At 46.6% G+C, this 20780-nt stretch overlaps 1 protein-coding gene across 2 annotated transcripts in view; it reads right to left on the bottom strand.

Moving 5' to 3' along the window:
- The window catches only part of LOC147618857 (uncharacterized), a 64380-nt gene that overhangs the window by 24155 nt on the left and 19445 nt on the right, over positions 1-20780 (bottom strand). For both annotated transcript variants that reach the window (XM_086773935.1, XM_086773936.1), the window contains exons 2-5: positions 15637-15750; positions 15359-15529; positions 14221-15183; positions 8755-8880 (exon numbers count right to left, since the gene is read on the bottom strand). In XM_086773935.1, coding sequence (XP_086630061.1) covers positions 8755-8880; positions 14221-15183; positions 15359-15529; positions 15637-15750 — 1374 coding nt within the window. The remainder of the gene's footprint in view (positions 1-8754; positions 8881-14220; positions 15184-15358; positions 15530-15636; positions 15751-20780) is intronic.

Genomic DNA, 20780 nt, shown 5'->3' with positions numbered 1-20780 from the left:
CTGCTGCTTGGACAAATATTCATGGAATAAATCCCTAAAATGTTGCGCTTCACTTAATGCCTTGCCCAGACCTAATGGCCTTCACTTTGGTGCTTGGCCACCAGCTGCCTAGGTACCTATCTGGCTACCGACAGGTCATCCAGACCCCCCATGATGATGATGTTGCTGATGCTGATGCTGATGCTGATGCTGATGTTGATGCTGATGCTGATGATGATGATGATGATGATTATGATGCCGATGATGTTGATACTGATGATGATACTAATGAAGATGATACTGTTGATGACCCAAATGCTGTCCTAACTGCTGTCCTAATCAAGAATTATGATGTTCATGCTAGAGATTAGCCACGGCACAGGCGTGCACGTGACAGCTTTCTGAACATATATGCACCGAATGCTGCAGTAGGCAAAGCCACTTTCTGGAGTTCACGAGTCCCTCCCACCACAGGTGGATTTCTGGTGCATGGGTGGGAATTTCAACATTTTAGAGTCAATCAAGCAAAGACTCGGAGGTGGCATGACTATAGTTTCAGGCACAAAGTACTCAGCATGGGAGGAGTTGATTCTGGCTTTGAGGGGGAAGGACCGTAAGCATTTATCGGAGTTCGAACGCAGCCCTAGGAGTCTGTGCTTCTCAAGATCTAACAGGAGGAGTACAGGCCCTAACCTGTTCAGGTTAGACTGGTTTTATGTAGATGAGCGGGCTTGTGGATGTGGTGGCATGATTGGTATGCACTACTTTCTCTGATCATGCACCCATCATAGGACCCCTGGAGGCAAGAGAGATTTGAGCACTCGGGTCCCAGACAGCCTCATTCAAGATATGCAGCAAGATAGAGATCTGGGAGAGTCTGGATTTTCACTCTGGTTCAACCGCAAGCACCTTGGATGTCTTCAGATTGCATGGTCTACCACCCAGGAGAATAGTAAGTGATCGAGATCCCAAATTCACATCAAGATTCTGGACTGCATTCTTCGAAGTAATAGGAACTTTCTTGGATCTCAGCGCAGCTTACCAACCCGAGACCGATGGTCAAACAGAAAGGGTGAACCAAGTAATCGAAGATATACTTCGATCATGCTGTGGCAAGGAACCCAAGAAGTGGCTAAGCTATCTGCACCTGGTCGAATTTGCCTACAATGCTTTCTTATCACCGAAGTATCGGGATGAGCCCTTTCAAAGCTCTGTATGGACAAGACTGCCTAACACCATTAACTTGGTCCGACCCATTGATTAGGGTCGAGATGTCCAAACAGGCTGCAGCCCATACAAATCTTAGTTCCATTGAGGAGCGGAGGGTGGAGTACAAGTACCATGCCAAAGCCTCCTTTTGGACCCAGGCAGGAGACAGGATCACTAGAGATTTCTTTGAGATAGCACACGCACACAAGCAAAGGGATGGTATCCGCAAGTTGCAAGCCAGTATGGATCCATGGTTGCGGATCTCCCCCCCCCCCCTCCCCATGTGCGAGCCATTGCCACAGATTTCTTCCACTCTCTCCTAATGGGTGCCCCCTATCCTCTCATGTGCTAGACATGCATGGGCGGTCTGGTGGCGGCATATAAGAGAGGTGGTTCCTCCCACTCTCCGGACTTTCCTATTGACACCCTTTACTGCGCAAAGGAGCTTGCGGAGGCTCTAACGGCATTCCCTAGGGGAAAATGCCCGGGAGAAGATGGGCTTCAAAGATACCTTCAATGAGATTATGATCACAAAAGCCATGCCAGAGAGGAGGTCAGAGGGATTGATTCCCAAGGAGGGTGGTAACAGATTGGAGATTTATGAAAGTGGAGGCCCATCACCCTCCTAGGGACCGCCTACAAAATTCTAGCCAAGGCCATTAGCTGCGACTATAGCCTTTTCTCCCTAATTTGATCCATGGCATGTAGACAGGTTTCATCCAAGATCAAAGCATTCTGGACAACATCTTCACTTTCTGGGAGACAACTGCTTCGGCCAGGTTGAGGCAGCAAGATCTTATTGTTCTCCTTCTGTATTTTGAGAAAGCCTATGACAGGGTAGATTGGGACTTTCTAGAGGGGACGATGTGCCGGATGGAGATTCCCTCAGGAGTGGGTCCGAGGTGTTTCTTGGCTCTACTCGGCTTCACATAGTCAGGTTCTCATTCAGGAAGCTAGAGGCAACGGATTTCCACTTTCTCACTCGGTCCAGCTAGCGAACCAGGTTCTCACCGCCATGTGGTACATCACCTCATGCTAGGCCTTCTCCCAAGCTTGCATTGGTCAGGTTACGCAGTTGATCCGCAAATTTCTTTGGGCGAGCAGCGACAACGGGAAGCCTACCGGGCCAAGGTGGCCTGGAGAGTGATCATTCAACTGCGACGCAAGGGGGCCGTGGGCATCATTGACCCCTCCATTCAAAGCTGCGCCCTTTTGGGCAAGTTGATAGTTCATGGCCTTCTTCCAAGCAACAAGCCCTGGAAGGACTTCCTCTTGTCTAGGATCTCCGCCTCCATCCCGGTTTTTGGAGGCCCTTGTACGAGATGGATCTTCACGGAGATGCGGGCTCATGGCTTTAGCCCTGCATTCGAGGACACATTTGCAACCAGCCTCTTACATGCTTGGGATCATCTTAGGCCAGCCCTTCAGCAATCCACTCTAGATGCATCCGAGGAGAGTCTCTCACCGCCTTTGAGCTAGAACCGCCTAGTCCGTTTACCCAGTGGTCACATGCTGGGGGCTTGCCCACACATATTGTGGGAAGCTTTGAGTATGGGTCCTGCTCGGTCACTTGGAGATTGGCTTCTTTTTGGGCAACTTCCCCCAGAGGCCCAAGAGAAGCCCTGGCTTTTCCCCAAAATGGGAGAGAGAGATAAGGTTTACATCGTCAGATTTTCCCTCCCTTACCTATGCGAGACGTACTTCCGCCTCTAAAGGGGGTCCTTCGTCGACCACAAGATCTGGTCGTTCCTACTCTGAGTCTTTATGAGGATTGTCTCTTGGAACATTCAGGGTCTTGGGGTTTTTTTCCGCATCGACGGAAACAAATTGTAAAAACCCAGCTTCATTGTGCAGTCACAGGCGGACCTATGGATATATTGCTCTTGCAAGAGCATAAACTGGATGCTAGTCAGTGTGGGAGAGCAGGCAAGCTTCTCTCGAGACACACCTTTTGGTCACCCGCTGTTGGTACCAAGGGTGGTGTTTGTATCTCTGTTTCAGCTTCGATCTTGCCTTGCATCATTGGACATGGTGTCATTTTGCCTGCGAGAGCACAGTGGATCCTTCTTATGCAAGGTACTACACGCATTGGTATTCTCAACCTCTATGCTCCTAACCATAGAGGTGAGAGGATTGCCTTTTGGAAATCTCTCACTACATTGATGCCTCTTGCCGACCATTGGATTATTGGTAGGGATTTTAACATGGTTGAGATGCCAACGGATAAAAGAGGTGGACATGAGGGCTTGGTGCATCCTCTTGAAAGAGCGTCTTGGGAGAGGTTTATACTCTCCATTCATGGTAGAGATTGTTGGCATGAGGATGACATTTTGAGGAGACATCCACTCTTCTTTATTCATGGTCTAAGAGGAGAAGAGATGTAGGATGTATCTATGCACAGTTAGATAGATTTTATGTGGATGAGTGGGTGCTTGACAGAGGTGGACATACTTTGATCGCTACAGGCACCTCCAAATCGGATCATTGCCCAGTGGTTTTATGTATTAGAGATCCGAATTGCCATGGATCAGCACCCCATGTACGCATCCCTGATCATTTGTTTTCAGATGCAGAACTATCGCATCGTATGCTTGATATTTGGAGATCTCATGACTTCTTACAGGCCTCGCAAAGCCTGGCCTCTGCTCTCTGTGATATTAGTGACTTTTATCACACATGTGCCCTGTCTAAGAGGCAAGAGGGCCTTGGACTTAGAAAGGGCTATTAGACGTAGATTGGCTGCCTTGCAGAAAGAGCACGAGAAACATCCTCATGCTCAATGGGTTGCAGATTCTTTATGTACTGTTAGAGCAGAACTTCATCACTCTCTTGAGCAGCGCGCGGAGTACCGTTTCCATGCCCAGGAATCCTTTTGGACACAGATGGGTGGTAGATGTAACAAACATTTCTTTGCTTCTCACGGCCCATCTCATGCCAAAGATAGTGTCAGGCAGTTTGCAGGATTCACATGGCACTCTTCACTCAAATCCTCTTATGGTAAGACAGATTGCCACCGATTTCTATTGCCAGCTTCTTAGTGTTGAGCCGCATTCTGATCTGAGACACAGGGCACAGAGGAAGGTTTGGAATGCATTGCCACATTTGATCACCGAGGAGATGTGTGCCGCTCTGGATGCCCCTTTTTCTATGCAGGAGTTCAGTCATGCTCTTCATGCCTTACCTCATGGTAAGTGTCCAGGGGAGGATGGCCTCTCCCCTGTTTTTTTCACTACTTTTTGGGATGAGATTGGGGCTGAGATAACATCGGCTTTGCAGGAGATGTGGGACACAGGTTCTATGCCTTCTTCTCTCACTAAGGGGCTTATTTATCTTATTCCTAAGAGCAGGGATAAGACATTGATTGGCCAGTGGAGACCTATCACCTTGCGACTGCCTATAAGATTCTTGCTAAGGCAGTGAGCATCAGGTTGCAATAATTTTTCAGGATGTTATTCATGATACCCAGAATGGATTCTTACACGGCACGAGCATCTTTGATAACATTTTCTCATTTTGGGAGGCCGTCGAATGGGCTAAAGTGAGCAATCAGCCCTTAGCCATTCTGCTCTTGGATTTTGAGAAGGCCTATGATAGAGTGGATTGGGACTTCCTTGAGTGTACTCTTAGTCATATGGGCTTCTCACAGAGATGGATCAAGGGAGTTTCATGCATGTATCGTGATGCCCACAGTAGAGTTCTTGCTTGCGGTGATAGAGGAGAGCGGTTTCAAATTTCTCGCTCAGTACGACAGGGCTGCCCATTAGCCCCTTTATTATATATCATAGTTGCAGAGGCCATGAGGATCTTTCTCCAATCCACTGCTGGTATTTCAGGATTGAGGTTGCCTCTCGTAGTCATGAGGAGTTGGTTGACTCTGAGTTAGCTGATGACATAGCCCTGTTTTTGGAGGCTTCACATATATGCTTATGTTCCTTCTGGGTAGCACTAGAGGAGTTCTGTTTGGCAGTAGAGGCACTCATAATTGGCACAAATATGTTGGTTTTTGGGTTAGTGATTCACCGAGAGTTGATTGGTATGCAGAGCTTGGTTTTACTTGGATCAGCAGAGGATGCACTACTAGATATTTGGGATGCCAAGTTGGGATTGATATTTCTCCTGCACAACAATTTGCTCCGGTACTTATGAGTATCCGGAAGAAGCTCCTCCATTGGAGCTCTAGGAGATTAGATTTAGCCTCCAAAGCTTTGGTGGCTAATCAGGTTTTGCTTGCCTCAGCTTGGTTTATTGCCTCTTGTTGGTGCTTCTCTCGTGCGTGCATTGGCCAATTGCAGAGATTGATCCGCAATTTTCTCTGGTCGAGCTTGGATGGCACCTCAGACACTCGTGCCAGGGTAGCTTGGCTCACAATTATTCAGCCCAAAAGAGAGGGGGGCTTGAATATTATCGATCCGGATGTTTAGTGCAGGGCGTTGCTTTGCAAACTTGTGGTCAGAGGTTTCCTACCAGGCACTGAGCCTTGGAAGGATTTTTTCTTGTCTCAGATTCCAAATGTACACCCAGGGTGTCGGGAGAGACTGGATGCCCAACACACATTTTTTGTTCACAGAGGCTGATATTAGGGCACCATCTTCCCCTCTTATTGTAGCCATTGTCAGAGCATGGAGAAGCATGAGATATTTTTTGCGACAAAGGCTTCCTAGGTCTTTGGACCAGGTTGACCGACAACCTATTATGTGGAACGAGTTCATTAGGGATGAGGCTGGTCGGCCACTTGGTGCATCTCGTTATATGCAATGGTCAGGATGGGAGAGATGCGCATACACAGTTCTTGCTTGGAAGACCTTTAAGAGTCTTCCGGAGGATCGGAGAGTTGCATCCACTTAGCATCTTAGGGGCTCTCGCATTCGTATTGATCAGATTGATGCAGCTATTCCGCATGAGTGGCTTTCTAGGACCTTCACGAAGACTATCATCCGAGTTGGCTGGGAGTTTTTTCAAGGATAGGCATACCTCTGCAGGTCATTGCTCTGCCACGCCAGGAGGATACAGATTTCCTCATTTATTCTATCATGCCTGGTGGGAGATTGAGGAGATGTAGTATGGAGGAGATCATACCAAATACTAGGCTTAGTCCAGTGAGGATTGTTGGTCGCTTGGGGAAGCACTCGTTCATTGACCCTTCTCCTCAGATAGTGACTCATGGCTCTTGGTGTTTGTGGCTATATGGTGGCAGTCCTATTAGATATCTTCAATGGGATCCAGGAGAGTGGGAGTGGATTGATGCCTTCGATCCTTTGAAAAGCCTTCCTTTTTTCAGTTTCACTGTTCGGAATGCCAGGCTTCTCCTCACTCGACAGATGCATAGGATCCCTACTCTCAGGCCTCATTGGGAGAGCTATGATATTTCTCCAGTGATACAGCGCAGATATTGGCATAGACTTTGGCACTCATACAGAAGGAGCCAAATCTCTCATTTCTTTTGGTTATTCTTCCATGGTGGTCTCCCCACCAATCAGTGGAGATCAGTTTTCGGTGTAGCACCTTCCTGTCCTAGATGTGCGGCAAATTCTGAGTCCGTACAACATTGTCTATGGGGATGCAGCATTGCACAGCAGATTTGGGGTCCTGTAGCCCAACTTATGGGCAAATTGAGTGGCCGAGCCATGCATGTGACTTGGGGGCCAGTTACTTGACTCTCCCAATCCAGTCCGCAACTTTTTTATGAGGGCAGTGGTACAAATTCTGTTTTTTTTATTCGTAGAGGTATTGCCCAGCATGGTTTATGTTGCAGGATGTTCCTCACTCTAATTATACACCCCCTACACAGAGGATTGACACCAGTTGGGAGATTATTGCCACTATTACAGCATGGCAAATCTGGAGAGCTAGATGCACGGAGGTTATTGAGGGTGTCCAGATTTTTGGGTCTCAGTGCATTAGTACTATATGGGGTGATATCATCCACACTCTTATGGCTTCTTGGGCTCACATTCAGGGGCCCTCTCGTTCTACGCAGGCGAAGCGTGTGATATTTATGCGGGAATGGGACCATGGCATCTTCTTTCCTCTAGTACCACAGGTCTTACATGGCATCATGATGCTCCTCAGTGGTTGAAATCACCTTACATATTGGGGTGATTCTATTCTCTTCCGGCTTACAGCTGTGATTGTTGTATGTTTTTCTCATACTTAATAGAAGTCTCTTTCTGGAAAATAATAATAATAATAAATAAATAAATAAATAAAGAGCCTCATTGAGATACGGGGTAGGGAAGGACTTAGCCTCGACATCAACACTTCCATCCCCCTTGAGTGGCTGGCCCCGATTCCGGACCCTTCCCCCCTAGATTTGTTGCGAGTATTCACCAGGCATGGCATACCTTCGGCCGTCCATGGCGGTGATGAGAGCTCCACCTTACGCACCTTCTCTATCGGACCTCCTGGTAGACTTGAGAGAGCAAAGCCCCCTATGGAGCACTTCAATGGATGCACCTTGCAAAGGGTGAGAGTGATTGGTTTCCATGCACATGAGTGGCACATAGACCCTCCACCGGCCGAGGTGGCAAAGGAGAGATTCTAGCATTAGTGGATTTGGGAGGGTCGTCCTTTCATGCACCTCGAGTGGGACCCAGAGGAGTGGACATAGCAGGATCCAGATGACAGTGAGTACCCCCTTCTTTGCCTACAACGCACAACTAGGCCGCAAGATTCAAATGCTAGGGGTTGAGGGCACTCTAGCAGCGGCAGGACACTGGCAGTCTCATGGACTCCCTCCTCAGTTTCTCTAAGATTTCTGGAAGAGGTTGTGGGATAGTTTTTGGCTGCGAAAGATCACTCTCTTTCTGTGGCAGTTGGCACATTGGAGCCTGGCAATGGGCACGTGGCTGGCCATAGAAGCTAGGCCAGAGGGCAGTACTTGGACCACTGCATGTATCAGCTCGTGCATCAATGACTTATAAAAGTCCACATGATAATTTCAACCATATTTCAGATCATATATACAGCCAACCTTATGCCAATATCTGACAACTTAATGTCTAGAAGTGGTAGTGTCATCTGGTATACACAAACTCTTATCTCCACCACTGAGACTTTCTGCTATAAGCCCTCTTGCCCCCAACTTCAAAGAGCCATGTACTTAGCATGACTTGAATGTGCCAAGGCAATCTTCTCTGATAGGTAATCCGCTGTCTCTGCAAACTCCAGACGGACAGATGGCACTAGTGTTTGACTTCACTCGTGACTCCAGACTTCATTGGGATCCATTATGTCTGATATGCAGACAACTTCTGATTGGAATTGGTTCCATAAAGTTGAAAATGAAAATCTAGGACTGGTCTAAGCTTCCTAGGCTCTATGCTGTTGTATACCTGGTGAGGATCTCGCCTTCCCCATTGACTGTGTGGAGGTCTTTGGAAGACTTTGGGGTTCTCTCTTGCACCCTGGTCCCCATAGGAAGGACGGCTTAGCCTTCCTTGGTGGTGTCCCTCAAGGAAGGTTATATTGACTCACTTGCTAACGACCTACTGGACCTTTTTTAAAGACCTTTGGGTTATTAAGCTCAAAGAATATAAAATTTTATCCTTCAAAAGCAAAGTTGCTCACCTCCAATGGTCTCAAATACCTCGATCCCAATGCTTGCTTGTAAACATATGAATTTTCTATGTCTCCAAAGCTCCAAGCATCAAATGAATACATGATGATGTCAAAGTGTGTTATTGCAATTTCAGCCTGAAATCGAAAGAGGTTAGTCTTGCTGGAACATGACCATTTTACCTGTGTAGACATGCCTGCATTCATACAAATGTAAATATGTATGAAAAAGTGCATTTATGATTAAATTTTTTTTTTTTAAAGCCTTCGGAAGAAGATTTTGTATAAAACAAGTGAAAGCCCTTTGAATGGTACTGCAATTGAGTGTTTTCCCAAAGATGGCAAAAAGTTTGACTCTCTTATGTTTTATGTTTTATGTTTTGTGTTTACTTTAAACTTCTAGTGAGTACAAAAGTGGACCTGGTTTTCGATTTGGCTGCTAGAGACTAGATGTTTAGAGACGACTCAAATAAGTTTATGGGACCTCATATACAGACAGTGAAGCCTGCACTGCTCTACTCCTGTCAAATCTACATGTATCCACCCTTAAGCTATATTAACAAAATTCTTAACAAAGCACTCACTAAGAGATGTCATGTTAACCTCAGTAGCATGTAATCAAGGGGCAAAACGAGGTCTTATGTGAACCCACGTCTTGCCTCCCTGCAGGTTAGCCCCAACTAGCCTACATGACACTCTATGACTACTTAAATGTTTTGCAACTTCGGAAAAACTCCCAATCCAATGTAGAACCATCTATGCCCGAAATGGGCCCCACAACCCAACAGGAAGCAGTCTTCTAGTCTAAACCATGTCCCTAGACATTGGTCTAAACATGTATGCTACCTGTGTGACTGTCAGTCAAACATTTACAGAGCCGTCATGATCCATTTGTCACAATTGAACCCATCCACCGACAGGGATGTCAGAACTATGCTCTTAGGGTCTTTTTTGACCTAAGGAGTGTATTTTGCCTGCAAAGCCTGCCACTGAATGAGAGAATATGCATGCTAGAAGAGAAACTTTCTATTTTCGATGCTCTTCCTTGAGGCCTTCAAAGATTGACAGATGTCACTGAGCCATCCTTATTGAAAAATTCGTGGTGTAGTCCAAGTGGAGCTGTACTCCTACCATATTCTCTAAACGGTGTGATTATTTTCTTCTGAGAAAATGCCACCTACTTTGCAGCGCTTTCACCGGTAAGCCTCATCTTCAAGCATCCCCAGGCCTCACCAGCAAACGCTAGATTGCGATTTCTTATATATGTGAGAGATCATTAATCATGTCCCCTCACTAACACATCGAACTATTCCATGCACCATGTATCAACAGAAAGGCAAGCTGCACGCTATTGCCAGAGACAGCTCATTAAATGATGAGACTTCCTATGGAGCATGTAATGTAAATGATGGAATCCATTGCAAAGGCCACTTCCAAGAAACTAAAGTTGCAAGAACTGGTGCAGAACCTATCGCGCTTTAGGCTTACACACAACCCTGCTTCAAAAAAATAACAGCATCTTTCAATGCTTTCAATTCCCCTCTGAATGAGTTGGAACCAACTTGGTCAGGTTGGTCAGGTTTCACAGCGTGCCACGTAAAGCCCTATCACAACTACCCAGTTTCTCGTCATGTTGTCAAAGGTAACCCTCAAGTCCTCTTTAGTTATCAAACTAACACAGACAAAAGATTATCATTGGAATATAAAGAACATCGCATGCGAAAAATATGCGATAGACTCTTATTCCTTCAGCCTTCACTTCCACGCCTCGTGTATTGTTATGTCCCGTGTTGTGTGGACACAACGTGGCTGGTGCTAGAGGCCGGCCGGATAATTCTTATAGCAATGTGAATTGGTCAAGTGGCTATAAAGTGGGGATTATGGCTCATTTGTGAGCAGTTCGAGTTGTGGAACTCTACCTTGGGACTAGGGCATCCCAAGGGTCCCAGCTAGTGGTTAGCCCACTAGTGGGCAGTGCCAGTGATAGCTGTGATGGCTGGGGGACCGGGGTGCATGGTATGTGACATGCATGCTTTGTGGCCATATAGTGCTAATGCACTGAGACTCAAAAATCTGGACACCCTCAATAGCCTCCGTGCATCTAGCTCTCCAAATCTACTATACTAGCAACAATCTCCCAGCTAGTGTCAATCCTCTATCTGGGAGGTGTATAATGTGAGTGAGGGACATCTTGTAGCAAACCATTTTGGGCAATACCTCTACGAATGAAAATGGCAGTGTCTAGTGTCTGTATCACTGCCCTCGTAGAAAAGCTGCAGACCAGACTAGGAAAACCAAGCAACTGCCCCCCAAGTAACATGCATGGCGCGGCTACTCAATTTGCCCATAACTTGGGCTATAGAGTCCCAAATACGTTGTGTAATGCTGCATCCCCATAAACAATGCTGTACAGTCTCAGAATTTGCCGTACATCTCGGGCAGGTAAGTGCTACACCGAAAACCGATCTCCACTGATTGGTGGGGAGACCACCATGTAAAAATAACCAAAAGAAATGAGAGATATTTGAATGCCAAAGCCTATGCCAATATCTACACTGTATCACGAGAGATGTCACAACTCTCCCAATGAGGCCTGAGAGTAGGGATCCTATGGATCTGACGATGAGCGATGAGAAGCCTGGCATTTCGGACCGTGAAACTGAAAAAGGGAAGGCTTTTCAATGGATCAGAGGCATCAATCCACTCCCACTCACCTGGATCCCACTGAGGATATCTGATAAGACTGCCACCAAACAGCCACAAACACCAAGAGCCATGAGTCACTATCTGAGGAGAAGGATCAATGAACTAGTGCTTCCCCGAATGACCAACAATCCTCACTGGACTAAGCTTGGTATCTAGGATGATCCCCTCCATGCTACATCTCAATCTCCCTCCAAGCATGATAGAATAGATGATATAGTATGTAGCCTCCTCGCCCGGGAGAGCAATGACCTACAAAGGTATGCCTATCCTCGAAAAAACTCCCAGCCATGTCGGATGCTAATCTCCATGAAAGGTCCTAGAGAGCCACTCATGCGGTGTAGCTGCATCAATCTAATCAATACGTATGCGAGAACCCCTAAGATGCTAAATGGATGCAACTCTCCGATCCATCGGAAGACTCTTAAAGGTCTTCCAAGCAAGAACTATGCACATCTCTCCCATCCTGACCACTACAACGAGATGCACCAAGTGGCACCAGCCTCATCCCTAATGAACTCGTTCCACATAATAGGTTCTCGGCGGTCAGCCTCATCCAAAGACCTAGGAAGCCTCTGTCACAAGAATGGTCTCATGCTTCTCCATGCTCTAACAATGGCTACAATATGAGAGGAACATGGTACCCCGATATCTGCCTCTGTGAAAATCCTTTCAAGGCTCAGCGCCTAGTAGGAAACCTCTGACTACAAGTTTGCAAAGCAACACCGTGCACTGAACATCCGGATCAATCTGGGAGCCAAGCTATCATGGCATGTGTGTCTGTGGTGTCTGTGGTGCCATCCAAACCCGACCAAAGAAAATTGTAGATTAACCTCCGCAATTGACCAATGCACGCACGAGAGAAGCACCCACAAGAGGCAATAAACCAAGCCGAGGCAAGCAATACCTGATTAGCCACCAATGCTCCAGAGGCTAAATCCAATCTCTTGGAGCTCTAATGAAGAAGCTTCTTCCGAATACTCATGAGTACTGGAGCAAACTGCTTTGCAAGAGAAATATCAACCCCAACCTAGCATCCCAAATATCTACCAATGCATCCTCTATTGATCCAAGTAAAACCAAGGTTTGCACCCTAAGCAACTCTCGGCGAGTCGCTAATCCAAAAACCAACAGATTTGAGCCAATTAATGAGGGCCCCTGCTGCCAAACAAATGCCACCCGGAAGGAACATAAACATATGTGTGAGGCCTCCAAGAACACGGCTGTGTCATCAGCTAACTTAGAGTCAACCAGCTCCTCCTGACTACGAAGAGGCAACCTCAATCCAAAAATACCAGCAGTGGAGCGGAGGAAGATGCTCATGGCCTCTGCGACTATGATATATAATAATGGGGCTAAAGGGCATCCATGTCGTACTGAGCAAGAGATCTGAAACTGCTATCCTCTATCTCTGAAAGCAAGCACACTACTATGGGCATCATGATACATGTATGAAACTGCCCTGCTCCATCTCTCAGAGAAACCCATATGGCTAAGAGTACCCTCAAGGAAGTCCCAATCCACTCTATCATAAGCCTTCTCAAAATCCAAAAGCAGAATGGCTAAAGGCTGATTACTCGCTTTGGCCCATTCCACGGCCTCCCAAAAGGAAAAAATGTTATCAAAGATGCTCCTTCCGTGTAAGAATCCATTCTGAGTATCATGAATGACAACTTGCAAAATTGGCTGCAATCTAATGCTCACTGCCTTAGCAAGAATCTTATATGCAGTCCCAAGTAAAGTGATAGGTCTCCACTGTCCAATCAAGGTCTTATCCCCACTCTTGGGGATGAGGAAGATAAGCCCCTCAGTGAGAGAAGAAGACATAGATCTTGTGTCACACATCTCCTGGAGAGCAGATGTGATCTTTGCTCCAATCTCATCCTGAAAAGTAATGAAAAAAACAGGGGAGAGACCATCCTCCCTTGGACACTTACCATGAGGTAAGGCATGAAGAGTATGACTGAACTCTTGCATAGAAAAAGGGGAATCCAGAATTGCACACATCTCCTCAGTAATCTAATGTGGCAATGCATTCCAAATCTTCCTCTGGACCTGTGTCTCAAGTCAGAATGAGGCTCAGCGCTAAGAAACTGGCGATAGAAATCAGTGGCAATCTGTCTAATCATAAGAGGATCTGAATGAAGAGTGCCATGTGAATCCTGCAGCAACTGCCTAACACTATCTTTGGCATGAGATGGACCATGAGTAGCAAAGAAATGTTTGTTGCATTTGCCACCCATCTGGGTCCAAAAGAATTCTTGGGCATGGCGGCGGTACTCCGCACGGTGCTCAAGAGTGTGGTGAAGCTTTGCCCTAATAGTACATAAAGAGTCTGCAACCCAGTGAGCATGAGGATGTTTCTCATGCTCTCTCTGTAAGGCAGCCAGTCTACATCTAATAGGCCTTAATCCAAGGCCTCTTGCCTCTTAGAAAGGGCACACATGTGATAAAAGTCGCTAATATCATAGAGAGCAGAGGCCAAGCTTTGGGAGGCCTGTGAGAAATCATGAGATCTCCAAATATCAAGCAAAGGTTCCAGGTGCATGTAATGACTCCAGCAGAGTCATTCTATTTTGAGCTTGACTCTCATTATTTGCCCTCCTGACCCTTAGCAAAGGTTCCAGGTGCATGTAATGACTCCAGCAGAATCATTCTATTTTGAGCTTGTGGAAACATGTGCAAAGATGAACTCTTGCTATGAAAATGCCAATCCGCTCAAGTTTAAACCGTGTTCCTTGATCATATTAAATGTTTCAAAATCCAATGAATTACCTGGCCTCCTGGACTGAACAGTGTTTTCAAACATTTTTGCACAGCTTCCATCCTTTCCCCCGCCATTGCAGCACTGCAGTCAATGAGAAACACTGGACGCTGTCCAGCCATCCATCCAACAGGATAAGGTGCCTTTGGTTCTTTCCAAAATGGAAGGTGAGGAGGGGAGGTTGGCACATAAATGGGCTCTTCTTTCAGTACTGGGGGTTGAAATGGTGGAGTGGGCTCCTCAAGAGGTGATTCAAAGGGTGGTTCTGGTATGATTTGTAGCTCGGCCAGAGAGTGGCCCTGGCCATGATCTTGAAATTCAGTTCTCAGAATGACAGATTCAGCTTCGGGAAATGGAGGAGGGGGAAGACTTAACAGTTGAGGTGTCTTAGCAAAGCATGGCTCCCGCCTATGTTGTCCAGGTACAAAGTGGTGCTTGTGTCCATGCTTGCTGCATAATCCATCGCAAACTCCTCTCTCATCCTTCCCAAGCTCATAATAAGACTTCTCGCAAGGCCGCGGATCTAGAAGAGGTGGTCGGAACGATGGAATCGACTCCAAAACAGGTGGCGGAATGACCTGAGGCAACAAGTACTCTGGTTCAGACGGGAGTTCTGTCAGATGAGGGTCCACCCATACGGGCAGTGGTTCTTGATGTGGAAGTGCAAAAACGGGCATCGGTTCCTCTTTATATGCATCATAATCAATGGTGGATTCATCCTCAGTAAATGCTGGCATGACAGGCAATTTGAGCGGCGGAACTTTCAATGGCTCAGGTAAAATTAGAGGAGGGTGCTCTTTGGGAATAGGTGATTTAAACACTGGAGCCGGATAGTCATTGGGTATATACTCTTCCTGCTCAGATGGGATAGGCGCAAGCCCCACGATTGGGTATAGCTGTGGCATTAATGGCATGGGTGGTATCTCCAGCTCCGGATCCTCCTCCAGCCTGGGTGACTTCCAAGATGGCAACTCCTGCACATTATCAAAGCAAGTTGGTCTCCAACTGACACACACAGCCACCACCACCACCACCCCCCCAGCCCCCCCCCTCCCCCGCCCCAAGCACCCTCCTTCAAATATGAATGTTTTTGTTAAAACGAAAGAGTAGAACTAGTGTTTCGGACTCTGCTGCAAAAGGTGCCCTTGCCTGATAGGACGTCGGGAGAATCTGGCTGCGGAGTTTATTCAGAAGCTTCCGAAGTTCTTTGATCAAAACATGCAGGTGCACATGGAACTGTCCATGGATTTGTTGGCCATCAGAAAGAAGAAAGTGCCCAAATTCATTTTCACAGTACTTAGCATGAACCTGCTTATCTGTCTGCACATAAAGCATACATCAAATTGATGCTAATCTTTACTCTAATAACAAGGTTCCATTAATCTAGACCCCTAGTTTATTAGTGATAGTAATATGATGTTTCTTACCGAGCCCAGCATTGCATGGGAATGCTCAAAGTAAGTCCAATTATGGAGTAAGATGTCCATGAGGCTCTCTGCTGATTTGCCTTGACCACTTTGATCTTGTCTCTTTGCACGTATCTGATGATGTATGGGATCAAACTGTAAGCATTTATTCATAACATGATTTTTTACACAAACTTGCAAACTACATCTTAATGAAATTAACTTTGGTGTCCTGGCTGTGGATCTTGGCTGTCTTTGTGGGGGGAGGGGAGAGTTGTGGGACCCACTGAGACACTTTTGCTCGACTTATATAGAAGAAAACAAAAATGAATGCAAGCTTACAGTAGATAGACCTCTGTTGTGCCCAAATACTCCATATCAAATGGCACCTTGTCCTCTAACATTGGTCCTTAATAGATGGCTCAATACACAGCTACTGTCTTATTTGGTATACCCTGGTCTCCCACCATATTGTAGGTAGCAGAGGAATGACTTGTGCATGAGAGAATTCTCTACCAGTTGGTAGAGATCCCGAAGGGACCATGAAGCAAGATTGTGGACTGTCTGCACTCACTAATTAGCCCCTCCAGAGTCTAGATTATCACACACGTATGGTAGCCACTCTAGATTTCCATTTGACAGGTATGGTCTGCTGGAGGGACACTTCTCGCGACAGGTGTAGGATGCCAGCATGCTAGCAGGGTTGGGCTTATCCCACATATGGGAAGCTTGTGGATGGTGTAGCGCTTAGGGTGCCCTGCTTGCGATCCCCCCAAGTCTGGCCCTTTTAGAGGGATGATAGGGAGGGTGGGGTCTCCATTGTGTGGCTGGGTGTAAATGGGCACAGTTGGTTTCCAAGATGGTATCTATCACGTGAACCCCGTGCACTAGGGTGCCACGTGGCCATGCTTATATATAAGTTCACCCAAAACCTTTTGGATTAGTGATGAGCATAAGGCTGACAACAATCTCATTTCTCTGGATCATACAATCTGTATCCCTTGGAAAGAGAATTATACCCCACAAATATAAGCTTGCGGGATTTGGAGTCAAGCTTCCCCCTCTGCTTCTTCGGAATATGTACATACGCATAGCTCCCAAAAACACGGAAGTGGGAGACATCAGGTTTTCTGCCAAAGTATGCCTCAAACGGAGTCATATTAGGTACTGAAGTCGTTGGAGACCGGTTGAGGGTATGGACAGCCGTTGCCACAGCCTCTCCCCAAAGTGGACGAGGAAGATCACGATGCTCCAACATAGTCCTCGCCATCTCCACCATAGTCCTATTTTTGCGTTCTACAACTCCGTTCTCTGAAGGCGATCCTGTATTGGCTAGTTCCCTCTTGATGCCATGGTCTGCACAAAATCTGAGAAAAACATTCGAGGAGACTTCACCCCCTTTGTCAGCCCTGAGAGTCTTTACCTGCAATCCAGAGTCTTTTTCCACCATCACGTGCCAATCCTTGAACCGTGCAAAAGCTTGGTCCTTCTGTGAAAGAAAGTAGACCCACGTGAATCTAGTACAGTCATCAACAAGCAGCATTTAATAGAGAGATCCTCCCAATGATGGTGTCTGCTGAGGTCTACACAAGTCAGTGCAAAAGCTTGGTCCTTCTGTGAAAGAAAGTAGACCCATGTGAATCTAGTACAAGCAGCATGAAATAGAGAGATCCTCCCAATGATGGTGTCTGCTGAGGTCTACACAAGTCAGTGTGAATCAACTCCAATGGTTTTGAAGCCCGTCTGGAAGCCTGCTTCAAAAAGGATTCCCTGTGCTGCTTACCACGTATGCAAGACCTGCAACGTCCTTGCCTGGTGCCAACATCTGGCAAGCCAATCACCATTTGGTCCTGGAAAGCTCGCCGCAGTGCATCCACATTTAAGAGGCCATAACGAAAGTGCCACAAATCTCCGACCTGAGAACCTGTCAATGAGGAGAGTGCAGAGAGCTTGTAGATACCATTCTCCACACCGCCTTCCCAAACAACCTGGGCAAACTCACGGTCCCATAGAGCAACTGAATGCTCCTCAAATTCCACCCGAAAGCCAGTCTTGCATACTTCATGCACTGACAGAAGATGAAAACCAAGAGCAGGGACGTAAAGAACATGGGAGGCATGCTTGCCCCCCTTGCCGTCGGGAATAATCTCCATCCGGCCCTCACTGTGTATCAGAATGGTGGAGTTGTCGCCAATGAAGATGCGACCTGACTGCCATTTCAGATCCAAAAAGAAGTCTCAGGACGGAGTCATGTGCCTGGAAGCACCACTATCAAGAATCCATTCCCAGATATCCTTTGTGGTGAAGCCAACTGCCTCCTCGCTCGAAGACGATGAAGCATCTGAGTCCATCATCTCTAAGTGCACAAATGCAGGAGTCTTTGTAGCTGAGGCTGAAGAATCAGCACTCTTCCCAGTCCGCTTAGGACACTTCCTCCAATAGTGGCCTTTCTCGCCACAATCATTGCAGGACCTCTCGGCCTTCAGTTTCTCTCGATCTATGTCAGGCTTCTTCTCAAAAGACTTCTCCGGTGAAGCCTTCCCTTTGCCCTTGTTATTCCGGCCTTTCGGCCGTTGGCTAGTTAAGACCTCCGAACCTCCGCTGGGAGAAGGGTTTGTGAATCGTTTCTCCTGGTCCAAGACCATGGGCACAAGCTCCTCCTAGGTAATGGTGCTGAGCCTGCCACTAGTAATCAAAGAGGAGTAGAAAGCGGAATACTGAGCAGGCAAGTGGGACAGCAAAGTAATGCCCATATCTTCTGATGATATCTCCTTCCCAGCTTAGAGGACTTCGTGCTGAAGGGCCTGTAGCTTGTTAATGTGCTCCCGCATCGTCGACGACTTTGCAAGGTTCATAACCCGCATCTGTACTTCCAAGGAAATCCTCTTCATGGGCGATACCCTGTTATAAAGCGAAGCCAAGTGCTACCATATGCCTCTGGCCAGCGTCATATGCTTTACGTGATTGATTACTTGCGGTGTGCAGTTGAGGAAGATAAATGAACGGACCCTGGCATTGACACGATCCCACATCTGTGCCTGTGCCTCGTGGTCCTTCCTCGTTGACAACAACTCCCCTTCCTCTGCTTCCGGCCGTGGAACCTCGATAACGATGAAATCAGCGAGGTCATATGACTCCAACACAGACTCCATCATAACCTTCCAGATGCCGTAATTGTTCTCGTTCAACTAACGGTCCACTGGGAACGTGGGGAGTGTTGGGATCTTCACATGCTTCTCAGCCATCTCTAACAAATCTGCCATCACGGGGATGTAACTGAAAAAGGGTGGGTGGGTGGGAAAAAAAAACTTTAAACCTGCAAGTGGCTGTCCAGCAACTCAGCCCACCTTCCTCTTGCTTCTTCTCTTCCCGAACAGTCCCTAACAATCCACCAATCAGCAACGCAACAATCCCCCTCTTGCTCAGAAAACTCCCAAGATCTTTCAAGAGCCTAGGGCTCTGATACCATGTCAAAATACGCAGCGGAGATGATAACCAAATCTAAGACCACAAGAGCAAGTAGAGTGCAGAAAATAGACAGTACAAGAGAAGGAGAGAGATAGGCGTGTAACTCTTCTCTATACACAAGATCCCGAAAACAAGATACAATGGTGTGGGGACCATGGGGCCATTTTATATGGCCCCATACATGCAGTCTGCCTGTTGAAAAGGCAGCCGACTGGGTCTACATGTCCACGACTAGCTCCATCCACCAGTCGGCCAGCTGTGCACAATCGGCCAGCATGCATGAGATGTCGGGGACCAGAAGGGGCAGTCGGCCAACATCCAGAACCTCCTGGCCAGCAGTCTGCCAGTATCTGGATCAGCCAGGGTGCAAAAAACTGCCTCCCACACCTGGTAAAAATAGGGAAAGATGGGGAAAAAATACGGGGAGTGAGGAAAAATGAGAAAACACCTACAAAGGGCGGGCACACCCACAACAGAGGCCCTAGTGTGTGATAAAGACAGGAGATGACTTCTAACAGTTTCCTATGACCACAATACCTTCGTTGAAATATTGAGTCTGCATGGTTTTGTTGGTGGCAGGAGTTCATCAATGTGATGTGTATTTGGCATTTGTGATTTGAGGGAGGTGTGTGTTCTCCTAGAGTATTATGAGAGGGAAGGCAGGGGTTCTCTCCAAATTAGTGTAAGGTTGTATTTCTCTAAAGTTATTTGGTGATTGTGTAAGGTTGTAGGGTGTGTGTTCTCCTAGAGTATTACGAGAGGGGAGACAAGGGTTCTCTCCAAATTACTGTAAGGTTGTATTGCTCTAAAGTTATTTGGTGATTGTAGAAGGTGAAAGTGAAAGGTCAACGTGTAGATTCCAAATGATATAAGCAGTGATTATGCACTCCAGGTGACATCATGGGTGAGAAAATCATGGAGTAACTGGCAGAGATTCTAGTAATTTGATGGGGTGAATCAAGAGATGAAATCTAGAGATGCTACTTATGAGCTGTAAATTGATGAGATCACAAGTTCATTTGTTAGTGGAATTATCAATGAAAGATTAGTCTTGTTTTTATGTTTGTTGAGTTCTTTCTTTAATTCTCATTAGTCTTGATTATCCTACATAATCAAGCATGGCATTAATCATTTGCTACGAACCACCCTAGCTTTGTAAATTTAAGTTTACATCAGGGCCCTAAGTTGATTCTAGCAAATGAGTAGTTGGGGTTTTATCTATCTCTATTCATCCAAAAGAGCCACCAAAAGGTTAGATTAAACTGGTGCAAGTAACTCAATCGCTTCACTCTTCATTGAAACGTAAGCTGGAGATGTTTCTGTTTATACTCTTATCAATGTCATTTCTCATTACAGATGGATAAATCTCCCTGGAAACTGAACCTTTCTATCTCCATCTTCCTCCTTGCTATTAGGGTTTAGGTCCGTGCATTGTGAGAGAGATAGATCTTCCTTGTGTGAGCAAACTAAGGAGAGCTTTGCATTTTGGTTGTGTGAGAACTGTAGAGTGAGAAAGAGAATGTTTTTGGTTGCAATATCCTGCAACACTTTTAGATGTGAATCTTCATCAAGGAGGCAAGTATCAACAAGGCAGCATCATTGCATCTGCGATTGCGCAGCCAGCAGCTTTCAGCTGTGCTTCAATGCCTGTCCTCCAGTAGTGAAAGGTGCAAAATATCTCCTCAACACCAGCTCAA

This window comes from Cibotium barometz, chromosome 34 (genome assembly GCF_041138505.1).
Source record: "Cibotium barometz isolate CiBa-2024 chromosome 34, ASM4113850v1, whole genome shotgun sequence".
In the NCBI taxonomy this organism is placed as follows: domain Eukaryota; kingdom Viridiplantae; phylum Streptophyta; class Polypodiopsida; order Cyatheales; family Cibotiaceae; genus Cibotium; species Cibotium barometz.
Note: the sequence above shows the minus strand (reverse complement) of the source record. Positions and strands in the feature narration are given on the sequence as shown.